The sequence below is a fragment of the Choloepus didactylus genome, chromosome 5, assembly GCF_015220235.1.
Source record: "Choloepus didactylus isolate mChoDid1 chromosome 5, mChoDid1.pri, whole genome shotgun sequence".
Classification (NCBI taxonomy): Eukaryota; Metazoa; Chordata; class Mammalia; order Pilosa; family Megalonychidae; genus Choloepus; species Choloepus didactylus.
This window is the reverse complement of record NC_051311.1, coordinates 137,580,001-137,599,340: the sequence shown is the minus strand read 5'-3', so window position 1 is coordinate 137,599,340 and position 19,340 is coordinate 137,580,001. Positions and strand designations below refer to the sequence as shown.

Below are 19,340 nucleotides of genomic sequence, written 5' to 3'. Positions count from 1 at the left end.
TGGCCAAGAAACACATGAAAAAATGTTCAGCTTCACTAGCTATTAGAGAGATGCAAATTAAGACCACAATGAGATACCATCTAACACCGGTTAGAATGGCTGCCATTAAACAAACAGGAAACTACAAATGCTGGAGGGGATGTGGAGAAATTGGAACTCTTATTCACTGTTGGTGGGACTGTATAATGGTTCAGCCACTCTGGAAGTCAGTCTGGCAGTTCCTTAGAAAACTAGATATAGAGTTACCATTCAACCCAGCGATTGCACTTCTCGGTATATACCCGGAAGATCGGAAAGCAGTGACACGAACAGGTATCTGCACGCCAATGTTCATAGCAGCATTATTCACAATTGCCAAAAGATGGAAACAACCTAAATGTCCTTCAACAGATGAGTGGATAAATAAAATGTGGTATATACACACGATGGAATACTACGCGGCAGTAAGAAGGAACGATCTCGTGAAACGTATGACAACATGGATGAACCTTGAAGACATAATGCTAAGCGAAATAAGCCAGGCACAAAAAGAGAAATATTATATGCTACCACTAATGTGAACTTTGAAAAATGTAAAACAAATGGCTTATAATGTAGAATGTAGGGGAACTAGCAATAAACAGCAATTAAGGAAGGGGGAACAATAATCCAAGAAGAACAGATAAGCTATTTAACATTCTGGGGATGCCCAGGAATGACTATGGTCTGTTAAATTCTGATGGATATAGTAGGAGCAAGTTCACAGAAATGTTGCTGTATTAGGTAACTTTCTTGAGGTAAAGTAGGAACATGTTGGAAGTTATGCAGTTATCTTAGGTTAGTTGTCTTTTTCTTACTCCCTTGTTATGGTCTCTTTAAAATGTTCTTTTATTGTATGTTTGTTTTCTTTTTAACTTTTTTTTCATACAGTTGATTTAAAAAAGAAGGGAAAGTTAAAAAAAAAAAACAAGGGAAAAAAAAAAAGATGCAGTGCCCCCTTGAGGAGCCTGTGGAGAATGCAGGGGTATTCGCCTACCCCACCTCCATGGTTGCTAACATGACCACAGACATAGGGGACTGGTGGTTTGATGGGTTGAGCCCTCTACCACAGGTTTTACCCTTGGGAAGACGGTTGCTGCAAAGGAGAGGCTAGGCCTCCCTATGGTTGTGCCTAAGAGCCTCCTCTCGAATGCCTCTTTGTTGCTCAGATGTGGCCCTGTCTCTCTAGCTAAGACAACTTGAAAGGTGAAATCACTGCCCTCCCCCCTACGTGGGATCAGACACCCAGGGGAGTGAATCTCCCTGGCAACGTGGAATATGACTCCCGGGGAGGAATGTAGACCTGGCATCGTGGGACAGAGAACATCTTCTTGACCAAAAGGGGGAGGTGAAAGGAAATGAAATAAGCTTCAGTGGCAGAGAGAATCCAAAAGGAGCCGAGAGGTCACTCTGGTGGGCACTCTTACGCACACTTTAGACAACCCTTTTTAGGTCCTAAAGAATTGGGGTAGCTGGTGGTGGATACCTGAAACTATCAAACTACAACCCAGAACCCATGAATCTCGAAGACAGTTGTATAAAAATGTAGCTTATGAGGGGTGACAAGGGGATTGGGAAAGCCATAAGGACCACACTCCACTTTGTCTAGTTTATGGATGGATGAGTAGAAAAATAGGGGAAGGAAACAAACAGACAAAGGTACCCAGTGTTCTTTTTTACTTCAATTGCTCTTATTCACTCTAATTATTATTCTTGTTATTCTTGTGTGTGTGCTAATGAAGGTGTCAGGGATTGATTTGGGTGATGAATGTACAACTATGTAATGGTACTGTGAACAATCGAAAGTACGATTTGTTTTGTATGACTGTGTGGTATGTGAATATATCTAAATAAAATGAAGATTAAAAAAAAAAAAAAAAAAAAGACATAATGCTGAGCAAAATAAGCCAGGCACAAAAAGAGAGATATTGTATGTTACCACTAATGTGAATTCTGTGAAAAATGTACAATGTTTTATACTGTAGAATGTAGGGGACCTAGAGATACCAATTAGTGGAGGGGGAATGATAATCTAGTAAGAACAGATAAACTATGGAGGGTAATCTCAATGTTACGGGAATGCTCAGGTATGATTATGGTTTGTAAACTTTCTTGGATATAGTAAGATCATGTTGGAAGCAATAGAGTTATTTTAGGTTTTTTTTTTCTCTTATTCCTTTGTTTTCTTAGGGGTTGTTAATTTTCTTGGGGTATGGTAGGAACATGTTGGAAGCAATGTAGTTATTTTAGATTATTTGTTTTTCTTACTCCTCTGTTTGGACATGGTTTATTAATTTTCTTGGGGTATGGTAGGAACATATTGGAAGCAAAGTAGTTATTTTAGGTTATTTGTTTTCCTTAATCCATTGCTTTGTTTGAAATGTTGTGGGGGTTTTTTGGTTGTTGTTTGCCTGTTTGTTTTTAACTTTTTGATAAACAAAGTTAAAAAATTGAAAAAAAATCAGTAGAAAAATGGGAGTAAAAACTAAATGACAAATAGGGTGGGATTTCACTTTTCACTTTTATTTTTTATTCTTATTCTGATTCTTTCTGATGTAAGGAAAATGTTCAGAAATAGATTGTGGTGATGAACGCATAACTATATGATTATACTGTGAACAGTTGATTGTATACCATGGATGACTGTATGGTTTGTGAATATATTTCAATAAAGCTGAATTAAAAAAAAAAAAAAACTAAAGGACAAATGGGGTGGGATGGGGGGATGATTTGGGTGTTTTTTTTCACTTTTATGTTTTATTCTTGTTCTGGTTCTTTCTGATGTAAGGAAAATGTTCAGAGATAGACTGTGGTGATGAACGCATAACTATGTTATACTGTGGACAGTGGATTGTATATCATGGATGATTGTTATGGTATGTGAATGTATTTCAATAAAACTGAATTTAATTTAAAAAAAAAAAAAAGGTGGACTGGGGTGAGAGATGTATAACTATATGATGGTACTATGAACAGTTGATTGTACACCACAGATGATTGTGTGGTGTGTGGATATATCTCAATAAAACTGAATTTAATTTTAAAAAAAAAACAGTACATGAGGCAAACACTGGCAAAACTGAAGAGAACAAGAGACACTTCTACAATAATATTTGGAGACTTCAATACACCACTCTGTTCTACAGCTAAAATAACCAGACAGAGGACCAATACAGAAACTAAGAATCTAAAGAATGTGATAAATGAACTAGACTTAACAGACATACATATAGGTTGTAGGAACCAAAATACCAAGATACACATTCCTCTCTAGTGCTCACGGAATGTTCTCCAGGATAGTTCATATCCTAGGACACAAAACAAATGTCAATAAATTGTAAAAGACTGAAATTATTTGAAGCATGTGCTCTGACCATAATGGAATGTGGCTGGAAATCAGTAACCACCAAAGAACCAGAACTTTCACAAAAATATGGAAGTTAAACAACAAACTCTTAAAGAATCAGTGGGTGGAAGAAGAAATTGCAAGAGAAATCAGTAATTATCTAGAGACAAATGAAACCAAGAACACAACATATCAAAACCCAGGGAATAAAGCAAAGACAGTGCTGAGAGGGAAATTTATGGCTCTAAATGATGCATTGAAAAGGAAGAAAGTGCTAAAACCAAAGACCTAACGGAACAACTGAAGAAGCTAGAGAATGAATAGCAAACTAACCCTAAAGCAAGTAGAAGAAAAGAAATAACAAAGAATTATTAAAGCACACAAAGCAGAAATAAATGATCTGGAGAACAAACAAAATAACACAGAGGATAAATAAAACCAAAAGTTGGTTCTTTGAGAAGATCAACAAGATTGGCAGACCCTTAGCTAGACTGACAAAGTCAAAAAGAGAAAGGATCCAAATAAACAAAATCAAAAGAGGATAATATGAAAAACCATATGGCAACAAACCAGACAACTTAAGAGAAATGGACATTTTCCTGGAAACACTTGAACAACCTAGAATGACTCGAGAAGAAATAGAAGACCTCAACAAACGAATCAGAAGAAGAGAGATCCAATCAGTCATCAAAAATGTACCTACAGAGATGGGGCAAGATGGCAATATATGGAGGTGTGCAATTTAATTAGTCCTCTAGAGAAACTAGTTAAATAGCCAGGAACAACTGTGGCAAGGACATCGTGACTGGATACACATTGTACACCAGTCTGGAATGGATGGAAGAGCTGAGATCACAGTATAGAACTGTAAATAAAGCTCCCAAAACTGCGGAGCTGGCACACACACACCCCCCCACCAGGCCCAACTGACACAGGAGGCTGAGTGGAAACACTTTCCTATGGAGAAATGGAGCAGTGTACTTGGAGCAAGGGAAGGTAACTCAACAAAGCCTCAATTGTGGTTTTAAGCAATAAATCTGGACTACTGAATACAAGCTATGAGCACAGATAAACCTGAAGCAAGCAGGAAAGGAAGCATGAGGTCTCTTCCAGCAGAGAGGAGGCGGGAATAATGGGAAAAAATAATAATAAATAAATAAATAAAGAGGCTTTTGGAGATGGCTGAGCTCAGAATACTGGAAAATGGTTGCATCCCAAGGAAAGGGCTCATGGAACTGGGTACCAACTCCCGTTGACCAGTGAAACTGGGGGGCTGGGGATTGGCTCTGAAAAAGGGATTTTTTTTCTTTTTTTGTCTCTCATCCTAAGTAGCTCATTAGAGAATGCCTCTGGCATTTTGAACTGTGACCTCTGACCCAAGCAATGGTGGAGCTAACAGTCAAAGAGACAAAGGAAGAAGTGTGGGAGACAATCTCCTAAAAGGTATATCTACCCTATGAAAAGGGGGACAGGGAACAGCTCAAAGGGCTGCCCTCCCTCAGAGAAGTCAAACCCCAGGAACTGGGGTGTGAGGGACAAAAAAACCTTAAGCTTGGCTTCTGACACTCCCAGCCCCTGGAATTAAAGGCACCGCACCTCTCTGCACTGGTAGGGAGCTGTGGGAAGACATGTTGGGCAGGATAGGAAAAGAACAGACTACAGAGGCCTCACGGGAAAGTCTGACTACCTGCTGAGCCTCATCCTTAGGAAAACTTGATACTGATTACACCCTCCTCCTGAGACCTGGGCCCCTCTCATCTCGGAAAATCTAACAGGGGTAATCAAGGCAACGAGATGGCTAGACAACAAAAAATTATGAGTCACACTAGGAAAAACAGATATGGTCCAGAAAAAGTAACAAATTTACATTTCAAATGAAATATAGGAGTTCAACCTAATTAAGGATGTTCAAACAAAAATGCTAAATCAAATCAACCTAAAGGAAAATGTGGCAAAAGAGATGAAGGATATAAAAGACACTCAGTGACCATAAAGAGGAATTCATATAATTGAAAAAACAAATGGCACAACTTATGGGAATGAAAGGCACAACTGAAGAGATGAAAAATAAAATGGAGACATATAACATCTGATTTGCAGAGGCAGAAGAAAGGATTCGTGAACTGGAGGACAGAACATCTGAAATCCTACACACAAAAGAACAGACAGGGAAAAGAATGGAAAGATATGAGCAGCGTCTCAGGGAACTGAATTACAACAAAAAGTGCGTGACTATATATGTTATGGGTGTCCCAGAAGGAGAAGAGAAGAAAGGGGCAGAAAGAATAATGGAGGAAATAACCACTGAATATTTCCCATCCCGTAAGAAAGACTAAATCAACAGATTCAAAAAGCACAGTGTACACCAAACTGAATAGACTACCCCAAAACACTTAATAATCAGATTATCAAATGTCAAAGACAAAGAGAATTCTAAAAGCAGCAAGAGAAAACTGATACATCACGTTCAAGGGAAGCTCAATAAAACTATGTGCAGATTTCTCAATAGAAATCGTGGAGGCAAGAAGGTAGTGGTATGGTATATTTAAGAAGTGAAAGACAAAACCTGCCAACCAAGAAGTCTACAACTGGCAAAACTGCCCTTCGAAAATGAGGGAGAATCCCATACCCCTGCAATGGATGGAGGTGGCCTAAGGGTACATCAACTGATGAACAGAATGGTGAACTATGGTGTATGCATATAATGGAATACTGTGCAACTGCAAGAAGGAGTGAAGCTGTAAGACACGAAGTGAATGGATCTTATGGATGGCATTTTGAGTGAAGTACGCAAGAAATGAAAAGAAAAACATTATAATGCTTTACTAATATGGACTAACTACCATGTGTAAACTCCGAGAACTGAATCTTAAGAGAACAGCTTATCAGGGGAAGCATATTGTAATAGTCCCCCAATCAATGCAAACTGGTCTATAGTTAACAGTAACATTGTAATGTGCTTCCATGAATTGTAGCAAAGGCAATATACCAAAGTTAAATGTCTATAAGAGGGGGACAAAAAGGAGTGGTACGGAATTCCTGGTGTTGCTATTGTTGTATGACCTTTTTGTTGTATTTTATTTTACTTTTTCTTCTACTTTTTTTATTCTTTTCTCCTCTTCCTCTTTCATATGGAAGAAATGGAAATGTCTTCATATAGATTGTGGTGATAAATGAATAACTATGTGATTATACTGGGAATCACTGATTGTTTACTTCCAATGGATTGTATGGTATGTAAATAAAACTGTTTAAAAAGTAAAAAAAAAAAAACGTAAATACGTACATACATACATACATAAATGGAAATGCTGGAAAAGATGTGGAGAGAGACAGATACTTATTCACTGTTGGTCGGGAAGTAGAACAGTACAGCCCCTCTGGAAGGCAATGCGGTGGTTCCACCAGAGGCTAAATACAGAGTTGCCATAAGATCCTGTAACCCCATTATTTGGTATATACTCCGAAGAACTGAGAACAGTGACAGGAAAAGGCATTTCCACACTGGCATTTATGGTGGCATTTATGGTGCAAATTCACAGTTTGCAGTGGATGGAGGTGGCCTGAGAGTACATCGACCAGTAAACAAATGGTCAAATGTGGTGTATACATACAATGGAATATTGAGTGGCTGCAAGAAGGAATGAAGTTGTGAGGCATACAACTAGGTGAATGAAACTTGAGACACTATGTTGAGTGAAATAAGCCAGAAATGAAAGGACAAATATTGTAAGCCCTCACTAACATACACACTAACTATAATGAGCAAACACTGAGAATTTAATTTGACAGCATAGGTTATCAGGAGATAGTATGTGTGCAGAGATTGGACAATCAACAAAGCAAAAGGACAGAATGTTCAATAAGGCTTATTGTGAAGGTCCCTAGATTGTAAGCTCTTACAGCAGTCCCTTCTATTGCTCAGTTCTGTTATTTAAGAGATGTTTATTTGGTACAAAATTTACATTTTCCATAGCACACTACCGAAATTAACCTCTATGGTCAGTTTATTTAAACAACATAATTACATGGAACCTAGACTAGAGAATGAGATCTTGTTATTCACTACAGGTTAATGCAGTATCCCAATATATCTCAGAGTACTTTGGGCAGAAAATAAAACAGTATTTGCTAGGTTCCCTTGAGGGACTAAGGGAAAATGTGGAAATTTATTAAACTTCCCCATCTGGGGAATTCCTGATATACCCACAAGCATCAGGGACTCCCAACTTAGTAAGTTAAGCCCTTGATCTTGGGGCATCCCCTGATGAAACTTTTCCTGCAAAGGAGAAGCTGAACGCACTTATATGTATGCCTAAGAGTCACCCTCATAGAACCTCTTTTGTTGCTCAGATGTGTCCTCTCTCTCTCAACCAACTCTGCAAATAAACCCACTACCTGAACCCAACATGGGACACGACTACCAGGGGTGTTAAGTCTCCTTGGTGATGTGGGACAGGACTCCCAGGGATGAGCCTGGGCCTGGAATTACGGGATTGAGAATGCCTTCTTGACCAAAAAGGGAAGAGAAATGAAACAAAATAAATTTCATTGGCTAACAGATTTCAAATCTAGTCCAGCAGTCATTCTGGAAGTATTCTTATACATTATAGAAACATTTCATTTTAGTTTCAAGCGTATTAGAATAGACAGAAGGCAATACCTAAATCTGAACTGTAACCCAGTAGACTTGATTCTTGATGATGACTGCATAACAACATAGCATTTATTGTGTGACTGTGTGATTGTGAAAACCTTGTGACTGACACTCCCTTTATCCAGTGTATGGGCAGATGAGTAATAAAATAAAGACAAAAAATATATAAATAATGGGGGGGGGATGAGCAGTATGGGATGTTTGGAGTGTTTTTATTTTCATTTTTTTCTTTATTTTGAAGTAATGCAAATGTTCTAAAATGGGCAGTGGCGATGAATGCACACAATTATATGATGATACCGTGAGCCAATGATTGTATACTTTGGACGGATTATATAGGATGTGAGATTATCTCAATAAAATTGCATTTTAAAAAAAAAAAAAAAAAAACAGAACCTTCCCACTAAGAAAAGCCCAGGGCCAGACAGCTTCATAAGGGAATTTTGCCAAACATTCCAAAAAGAAGCAATACCATTCCTGCTCAAACTCTTTCAAAAAAACTGAAGAAAAAGGAAAACTAACTCACTCATTTTATGAAGCTAACACCACTCTAACACCAAAATAAGATAATATAAAAACAGAAAACTACAGGCCAATCTCCATAATGAATATAGATGCAAAAATTCTCAAGAAAACACTTGCAAATCAAATCCAAAGGCCCGTTAAAAGAATTATACACCACGACCACGTGGGGTTCATTCCACACATGCAAGGGTGTTTCAACATAAGAAAATCAGTGGAATACAACACACTAACAAATCAAAAGGGAAAAATTAAATGATCATCTCAATAGGTGCCAAAAAAGCATTCAATAAAATTCAGCATCCTTTTTGGATAAAAACACTTCAAAAGTTAGGAATAGAGGAAGCTTCCTCAATATGACAAAGGGCATATATGAAAAACTCGCAGCCAGCACAGTACTCAATGGTGAGAGACTGAAAGCCTTCCCCCTAAGACAGGGATCAAAACGAGGATGCCCACTGTCACCACTATTATTCAACATTGTGCTAGAATTTCTAGCTAGAGCAATTAGGCAAGAAAAAGAAATAAAAGGCATCTAAATTGGAAGGGAAGAAGTAAAACTTTGGTTATTTGTAGATGATACGATCCTATATTTGAAAAAGCCTGAAAAATCAACAACAAAGCTACCTGAACTAATAAACAAATTCAACAAAGTGGCAGCATATAAGATTAATGCACAAAACTCAGTAACGTTTCTTTACACTAGTAGTATCTAACAGAAGAGGCAATCAAGGAAAAAAATTCCATTCCCAATAGCAACTAAAAGAATAAGTATTTAGGAATAAACTTAACCAAAGATATAGAAGACCTCTACACAGAAAACTAAAAAACAAACATAAACCAAAGGATAGGATGGCTGATTCAAGAAATGCCTTCACAGTAATAACGTTGAATGCAAATGGCTTAAACTCCACAATTAAAAGATACAGATCGGCAGAATGGATCAAAAAATATGAACCATCAATATGCTGCATACAAGAGACTCATCATAGACACAGGGACACAAAGAAATTAGCTACAGCCAAAAGAAAGCAGGAGTAGCAATATTAATCTCAGAAAAAACAGACTTTAAATGCAAGGATGTCATAAGAGACAAAGAAGGCTACTACATACTAATAAAAGGGGCAATTCAACAAGAAGGAATAGCAATCATAAATGTTTATGCATCCAATCAAGGTGCCACAAAATACATGAGACAAATACTGCCAAAACTAAAGGAAGCAACTGACGATTCCACAATAATTGTGGGAGACTTCAACACATCACTCTCACCTACAGATAGATCAACCAGAGAGAAGACCAATAAGAAAACTGAAAACCTAAACAATCTGATAAATTAACTGGATCTCACAAACATATATAGAACATTACATCCCAAATCACCAGGATACACATTTTTCTCTAGTGCTCACAGAACTTTCTCCAGAATAGATCATATGCTGGGACATAAAACAAGCATCAATAAATTTTTTTAAAAATGAAATTATTCAAAGCACATTCTCCAACCACAAAGGAATACAATTAGAAGTCAATAACCATCAGAAACTTAGAAAATTCACAAATACCTAGAGGTTGAACAACACACTCCTAAACAATCAGTGGGTTAAAGAAGAAACAGCAAGAGAAACTGCTAAATATATACAGACGAATAAAAATGAGAATACAACATGTTAAATCCTATGGGATAAAGCAAAAGCGGTACTAACGGGGGGGGATTTATAGCACTAAACACATACATGAAAAAGGAAGAAAGAGCTAAAATCAAGGAACTAATGGAGCTACTGAAAAAGCTAGAAAATTAGCAGCCAACCAATCTTAAACCAAGTAGAAGAAAAGAAATAACAAGGATTAAAGCAGAAATAAATGACATAGAGACCAAAAAAACAATCGAGAGGATAAATAACACCAAAAGTCGGTTCTTTGAGAAGATCAACAAGACTGACGAGACCCTAGCAAGACTGACAAAATCAAAAAGAGAAGACCCAAGAGAACCTAAGATGGTGGCTAGGTGAGACAGGGCAAAAAAACACCTCCGTGAGAAATAGTAAATAAAAACAAGAAGGTGACCCAGAATATAGGTTTCAGCGATGCACCGGCTAGACAAGGTCTGCTAGAACCACAGGGGCCATACACTTGGTGAAACCAGGAGTCTGCATTCTGAAACAAGTGAGCAAGCTGGTGAAAGACCCAAGACCCGCGGCCACGCTGTTGTGTGAGGAAGCCAGGGGTTGGCATTTGAAGACGGACTGATTCTTTTTTTAAAAAAAGAAAAAAAAAAGGGAAAAACCCAGGAGCGGCTGCAGTTGCGACGGTGGGAACAATGCAGGAGCGGGCTGAGCCGGCCTCTCGGTGTCTGGCATGCAAGATAGCCCACGGCAGATTCTCTCAGGGTCAAGGGAGCAGAGGGGAGAGCCGGATGGAGAAAGAAACCCCGCTGCTTGCAGCTGGCTCCCCGGCAGGCTGGAGACACTCCTGCCTGGGGCCGTGCCCACAGCCCAGAGCCGCGCCAGTTGTCCCAGAGCTGGGAAGGAGGAACTTTAAGAGGAGGGGGGAGGGTTGAGATGCCCCGTTCAGCCATCTTTGCATCAGGCTGGGAGCGCCCCTGCACGGCCCAGGGCTTCCCTTGAGAGACGTCACGCACTTGTGACGTAGCACAGCATTCCCTCGGCAGAGGTCCTGGAAGATCACAGCTGAGAAGGGGGGCCCGCTCGGAAAACCCAGGGACGCTACATCAATGCCAGTGGTTTGTGGGTCAGCGAGAGAGAGAGAGTGTCTGGAGCAGAACTGAAATGAAGGCTTAGACTCTTGCAGCGGCCTTGAATCTCTGGGAACACCTGCGGGGTCTGAACATTAAAGATGCCCTGCCTCCCTAGCCACCCGGACACATGCCCCACATTCAGGGAAGACAGCTCCAGCACACACCCAAACTGATTTCACCAACTGAACCCCACAAGAATCGTTTCCCCACACACCACAAGGACAAAGTTGAGGAGAACTGACTTGAGGGGTACAGGTGACTCGCAGATGCCATCTGCTGGGTAGTTAGAGAAAGTGTACGCCACCAACTTGTATTTCTGAAAAATTAGATTGGTATTATTTTTTTACAACTTGACAGAACCCTATCAAGCATAGAAAATGCCAAGAGGCCAAAAACAACAGAAAATCTTAATGCATATGATAAAGCCAGACGATATGGAGAACCCAATTCCAAACACCCAAATTAAAATAGCAGAAGAGACACAGTACTTGGCACAATTAATCAAAGAACTACAATCGAGGAATGAAAACATGGCAAAGTATATAAAGGACATGAAGAAGACCATGGCACAGGACATAAGGGACATAAAGAAGATCCTAGAAGAGTATAAAGAAGACATTCTAAGAGTAAATAAAAAAATAGAAGATCTTATGGAAATAAAAGAAACTGTTGGCCAAATTAAAAAGACTCTGGATACTCATAACACAAGATTAGAGGAAGCTGAACAATGACTCAGTGTCCTAGAAGTCCACAGAACAGAAAATGAAAAAACAAAAGAAAGAATGGAGAAAAAAACTGAAAAAATCAAAGTGGATCTCAGGGATACGATAGATAAAATAAAATGTCCAAACTTAAGACTCATTGGTGTCCCAGAAAGGGAAGAGAAGGGTAAAGGTCTAGAAAGAGTATTCAAAGAAACTTTCCCAACCTTCTACACAATATAAATACACAAAGCATAAATGCCCAGCAAATCTCAAATAAAATAAATCCAAATAAACCAACTCCGAGACATATTCTGATCAGACTCTCAAATACTGAAGAGAAGGAGTAAGTTCTGAAAGCAGCAAGAGAAAAGCAATTCCCCACATACAAAGGAAACAACATAAGACTAAGTTGTGACTACTCAGTGACCACCATGGAGGTAAGAAGGCAGTGGCATGACATAGTTAAAATTCTGAGAGAAAAATTTCCAACCAAGAATACTTTATCCAGCAAAACTCTCCTTCAAATCTGAGGGAGAGTTTAAATTTTTCACAACAAATGCTGAGAGAGTTTCCCAATAAAAGACCTGCCCTACTTCAGATACTAAAGGGAGCCCTACCGACAGAGAAACAAAGAAAGGAGAAAGAGATACAGAGAATTTTAAGACATATATAGAACCTTACATCCCAAATCACCAGGACACTCATCTTTCTCTAGTGATCATGGATCCGTCCCCAGAATGGACCATATGCTGGGACATAAAACAAGCCTCAATAAATTTAAAAATAAATAAATAAATAAATAAATAAATAAAACTGAATATATTCAAAGCACATTCTCCGACCACAATGGAATACAAATACAAGTCAATAATTCTTGAATTGTAAATCCACTATTTACTTCCTAAATGATATAAAATACACAAACTCTAATGACAAATCAGTGGTTTTGAACCAACGTAAAATATGTAATTTTTGACAAGAACTATATAAAGGTTGGGGAATGGAGTATAGGAACATAGTTTATGTGTCCTACTGAAGTTAAGTTGGTATCAAAGAAAAACAAGAGTGTTATGGATTTAAGAAGTTAATTTTAAGACCCACAGTAAACACAAAGAAATTATCAGAGAATATGGCCATAGAGATGAAAAGTAGAATATGGGTTAAGAGAAATGAGGGAAGGGGCAATGGGGAGTTAAGAAATGAGTGTAGGGTTGCTGTTTGAGGGGAAGGGAAATTTCTAGTAATGGAGGGTGGGAAGGTCATCGCATTACAACATTCTAAATGTGATTAATCCCACTAATGGAATGCTAGGGAGGGGTGGAATGGGAAGATTTAGGCTGTATATATGTTTCCACAATTGAAAAAAAAAAAAAAAAAAAGGACAGTCTAGACAGATGATAATTGAATGCCAAGGATGATCCTGGATGGGATCAGAGGATGGAGGAGAGGAGGCTCAAAGGGACACAGTTGAGACGTAAGAAAAAAAAAAAAAAAAAGGAAACACAGAATGTAAGCTTTGCATCAATGTAGAATCTCTTGTACTTCTCAGCTGCATTTAATGAGATTGCGTAAAAGAATGTTCTTGTTCATGGGAATTGTATATGTGAATTATAGTGTTTGTTCAAGGATGTGTGCAGCTAGCTCTCATATGTTCAGAAGACAGAGCAATAGATGATGGATGATAGGGAGGGAGGGAAAGAAACAGCAGTGTGACAGCATGTTAAAGTTGGTGGAGTGGGGGTATCAGGCGAGGTGGGTCAGGGTAAGCTGGAGTTCTGTGTATGGGGTTTGTATTGTTTTCGCAACTGTTCCTACAACTTTGAATTTATTTCAAAATAAAATAAAATAAAATAAAATAAAATAAAAAGAGAGAGAAGACCCATATAAACAAAATAAGGAATGGGAAAGGTGACATTACTGCAGATCCCGAAGAAATAAAAAAAAATTGTAAGAGGTACTATGAACAACTGTATGCCAACAAACTGGTTAATGTAGAAGAAATGGACAATTTCTTGGAAACACATGAACAACCTAGACTGACCAGAGAAGAAATAGAAGACCTCAACCAACCAATCACAAGTAAAGAGATCCAATCAGTCATCAAAAAACTTCTCACAAATAAATGCCCAGGGCCAGATGGCTTCACAGGGGAATTCTACCAAACTTCCAAAAAGAACTGACACCAATCTTACTTAAACTCTTTCAAAACATCGAAGAAAATGGAACACTACCTAACACATTTTATGAAGCTAACATCAATCTAATACCAAAACCAGGCAAAGATGCTACAAAAAAAGAAAAACTACAGGCCTATATAGTTGCAAATATAGATGCAAAAATTCTCAACAAAATACTTGCAAATTGAATCCAAAAATTATCTCAAATTGAATCAAAGACCTCAATATAAAAGACAGTACCTTAAAACTCCTAGAAGATAATGTAGGGAAACATCTTCAAAACCTTGTATTAGGCGGCCACTTCCTAGACTTTACACCCAAAGCACAAGCAACAAAAGAAAAAATAGATAAATGGGAACTCCTCAAGCTTAGAAGTTTCTGTACCTCAAAGGAATATGTCAAAAAGGTGAAGAGGCAGCCAACTCAATGGGAAAAAATTTTTGGAAACCATGTATCTGACAAAAGACTGATATCTTGCATATATAAAGAAATCCTACAACTCAATGACAATAGTATAGACAGCCCAATTATAAAATGGGCAAAAGATATGAAAAGACAGTTCTCTGAAGAAACATAAATGGCCAAGAAAAACATGAAAAAAAATGTTCAGCTTCACTAGCTATTAGAGAGATGCAAATTAAGACCACAACAAGATACCATCTCACACCAATTAGAATGGCTGCCATTAAACAAACAGGAAACTACAAACGCTGGAGAGGATGTGAAGAAATTGGAACTCTTATTCATTGTTGGTTGGACTGTATAATGGTTCAGCCACTCTGGAAGTCAGTCTGGCAGTTCCTTAGAAAACTAGATATGGAGTTACCCTTCGATCCAGCGATTGCACTTCTCAGTATATACCCGGAAAATCTGAAAGCAGTGACGTGAACAGATATCTGCATGCCAACGTTCATAGCAGCATTATTCACAATTGCCAAGAGATGGAAACAACTCAAATGTCCTTCAGCAGATGAGTGAATAAATAAAAGTGGTATATACACACGATGGAATACTACACGGGAGTAAGAAGGAACAATGTCATGAAACATATGACATGGATGAACCTTGAAGACGTAATGCTGAGCAAAATAAGCCAGGCACAAAAAGAGAAGTATTATATGCTACCACTAATGTGAACACTGAAAAATGTAAAATAAATGGTTTATAATGTAGAATGTAGGGAAACTAGCGATAGAGAGCAATTAATGAAGGGGGAACAATGACCCAATAAGAACAGATAAGCTATTGTGGGTAAATTTAACGTTCTGGGAATGCCCAGCAATGACTATGGTGTGTTAATTTCTGGTGGGTATGGTAGGAACAAGTTCACAGAAATGTTGCTATATTAGGCTATTTTCTTTGGGTGAAGTAGACCATGCTGGAAGGAAAGTAGTTATTTTAGGTTAGTTGTCTTTTTCTTACTCCCCTGTTACATATAGTTTGTTTGAAATGTTTATTGTATTTTTTTTAATTTTTTTATATAGTTATTAATTTAAAAAAAAAGTTAATTCAAAAGAACAAAAAAACAAAAGCAATGAAAAAACTATGCAGAGGCCCCCTGAGGAGCTGGTGAAGAATGCAGGAGTGCTGAGCTTCCCCACCTCGATGGTTGCTGATGAGCTCACAGACATAAGGGACTGGTGGTTTGAGGGGCTGAGCCCTCTACCACGGGAAATGCCCTTAGCAAGACTTGCTGCAAAGGAGAGGCTAGGCCTGCCTGTAATTGTGCCTCAGAGTCTCTTCCTGAATGCCTCTTTGTTGCTCAGATGTGGCCCTCTCTCTCTAGCTAAGCCAACTTGGCAGGTGAAATCAATGCCCTCCCCGCTACGTGGGATCTGACACCCAGGGGAGTGAATCTCCCTGGCAACATGGAATATGACTCCTGGGGAGGAATCTAGACCCGGCATCATGGGATGGAAAACATCTTCTTGACCAAAAGGGGGATGCGAAAGGAAGTAAGTTTCAGTGGCTGGGAGATTTCAAAAGGAGCTGAGAGGTCACTCTGGTGGGCACTCTTATGCACAATATAGACAACCCTCTTTAGGTTCTAATGAATTGGAATAGCTAGCAGTAAATATCTGAAACTATCAAACTACAACCCAGAACCCATGAATCTTGAAGACGACTGTATAAAAATGTAGCTTATGAGGGGTGACACTGTGATTGGGAAAGCCACATGGACCACACTCCCTTTGTCCAGCGTATGGATGAATGAGTAAAAAAAATAGGGGCCAAAAAAAAAAAAAAAAAGGTACCCAGTGTTCTTTTTTAGTTTAATTGTTCTTTTTCACTTTAATTTTTATTCTATTTTTGTGTATGTGGTAATGAAAATGTTCAAAAATTAATTTTGGTGATGAACGCACAACTATATAATGGTAACGTAAACAACTGGATGTACGCTTTGTTTTGTATGACTGCATGGGATGTGACTATATCTCAATAAACATGAATTTAAAAAAAAAAATTAGCTGAATGTCCTACTAGTCAAGGAAGCACATACTTCGAGATTTTTGTAGCTATTTTAATACTTGGTATATATGTTTTAAAAGTTCAAATGAAAACTGTAGTTCTTTAACCAAATACAATATCCTGCTCCTATAGTCTACTGCAAGACACTAAGTGTTTTCCAAGAGTAACACTGGGGGAATAACTACTGGTGTTTAACTAAAAAGGTTAATGGTAATAAAGAGAGAAGACTAACAAATTTATAAGGAGATTCATTTGATAATCTGCCTGATATTTTGTTTACCCTCTAACGCAAAAGAGCAATCCTCAAACAAACAGAACAAGGCAAAAGGAATCTTTCCAAATTTAACCCCTATTAATGTATCATCTCTGCTCAGATATGCAATACACACCTTCCAGTAAAAATGGTTGAGAATCACTGTGCTTATGGTTTAACTAACAATTATTTAGCAATTGCTCTAGGTCTGACTGGACAAAAGAATGAGGAAACAGACCCCCATAATCAAGACAATAGTTCAATCCTGTCAATAAACACAAGCATATCCAACCAGCTATAATGTGAGAGTGTGATATGTATAATCACAATCTATAAATATTATCAGAACTAATAAATTTTCTTGTGAAAATGTTAAATAAACCAGTCAATGCCTTGGTGATGGCCTTTTTGTTTTGTTTCGTTTCGTTTTTAGCTTCTAACTTAAATCCATTTGATATCTGATGAAGTCACACTGTTTTCTACTTATACTTCTCTTTTTCTTATCTCCAGAAATTATGCCTTAATTTAGGATAGGTGTTTTCTAGGATAATTCATAGTGTTTCTTACATTAAGGATTTCAAAATATTGTCTAATCCATCTTATTTCCCTGAATTCTGCTTTTGTGAAAAGTAATTTTAATTACTTTATTCTATTTTCCCTTTAATCAGTGGTTATCATTTCAAATTGTATTTCCAATCAAAAAAATCACTACCTTCTATCAAGTATTCTACAATTAGACATAAAGCATCTGGAAACAGCTGTCAGGCACTACCTCATCAAGCCTGGTACCAAAAGTCTAGAAGTATTTAACCATTTTACAACATAAGAGAAATGTGGCTGAAGGTTAATAGGAATAGGAACTGACTTATATATAAATGTCTATCTAAATGCTACTTCTTTCAACAGCTAGTTTTCACCTACTTTAATTGGTTCAGTTCTTGAAAAAAGGTGCATTTCAGGCAATACGCTATCAACTCCAAGCAGTTACATAAGATACCACTAACCTTTTGCTCTGCTTGCAGTTGGTCGCATCTTTCTTTCTCATGGGTAAGTTCTCTTTCCATTCTTCCGACTTGTTCTCTAAGTTGTCCTGTTTCTTTTTCTAAAACGGCAATTAACTTTAATAGTTCTTCTTTTTCTTTCATGGTTTTCTCAATTTTCAACTGTAAAACAAGAAATTCAAATAAGTAATCTTAAATCCTAAAATATTCAATTCAATACAAATTCAGTGTTCCATTTCAAAAAAGAATACTTATGAAAAACAGAAAAAGGACTTTTACACCCTATGTACTTCATATTAATCAGCCTCTTTCAGCACTCAGAAAAATTCATGAATCATAAACAAACTTTCGGTTGAACTTTTTTATTCCTTAAAAGAAGGAATAAAAATCAGTAAAATTTATGAAGTTGCCTGCTAAATACTTTTAAATAAATACTAAAATTAGGCATATTAAGTTTCACAAGTAAATTAATTATTGGTCTTTTCTAATTCTGAATAATAATCAGAGACTTCTAACAACGTATTAACCATATAATTGATCCTATGGGAATTCTAGTAATTCTTTCAGGAAATCTAAATTCCAATATTATAAGAAATTACTAAATTAAGGGATCTAAAATAGCAGTAAATAAATGGTTAACACTTCTCTTAAAGTCTTTTATTTCTAACTGGAAAAGAATAGAGACTCACAGACAGGACTTCACAAAGGAGGTATCATGTTAGCTGATAAAATCCAAAGTTTCCCCCAATACATCCCAAGTCAGTTTTCCAGGGTCATGAAATAAAACTGATTAAACTCTAAAATGGCTCTTATAAACTTAGAAGAGCTGAAAAAAATTTAGGATGATTCTTCTATCTGCTCCATCAGATCAAACTGAAAATGCCAAGACTGAATACCCTCAAAGGGGGAAAGTTTGAAATTCTTTATATTTAAAAAAAATAAGTTGAGGTAGATTGCAATAAATGAAATAAACAATAAAATCAACAGAAAATTAAGACCAAGAAAATATATTAACCATAAAGGTTAACAGTATTATTAATTTAACATTAAAATTTGGCTCCATACTCTCTGGCAGCAAAAAAAAATGAAAATATATCTTGACAGAGAGCAATAGAAATATTATAAAAGAACCAATTTTTCCCAGTGACTTATTTCACATACACTTTCTCAAGAGCTTAGTGAAGTTTAAGTAGAAACAAACAAAAAAAAGGAATTCAAATTAAATAAGATGTACACAAGTCAAACAGTTCTCCCAATTTCAATTTTTAAATCTTTCAAGTATGTAGAATGTTTTTAATTTTACAATGCACCCTTTCATCTAAATTCACTAATTATTATCTTGCCATGTTTACTGTATCTCACTTTCTATACTTTATGAATTTTATCTATTTGTGTAATTTTTTTTAAACTAAACCATTTGAAATGAATTGCAGGC

General features: G+C 37.3%; 1 protein-coding gene across 1 annotated transcript in view; it reads right to left on the bottom strand.

The window, feature by feature from the left end:
- The window catches only part of TAX1BP1 (Tax1 binding protein 1), a 148,528-nt gene that overhangs the window by 94,514 nt on the left and 34,674 nt on the right, over positions 1–19,340 (bottom strand). Inside the window, exon 5 of the mRNA XM_037836961.1 lies at positions 17,909–18,067. Coding sequence (XP_037692889.1) covers positions 17,909–18,067 — 159 coding nt within the window. The remainder of the gene's footprint in view (positions 1–17,908; positions 18,068–19,340) is intronic.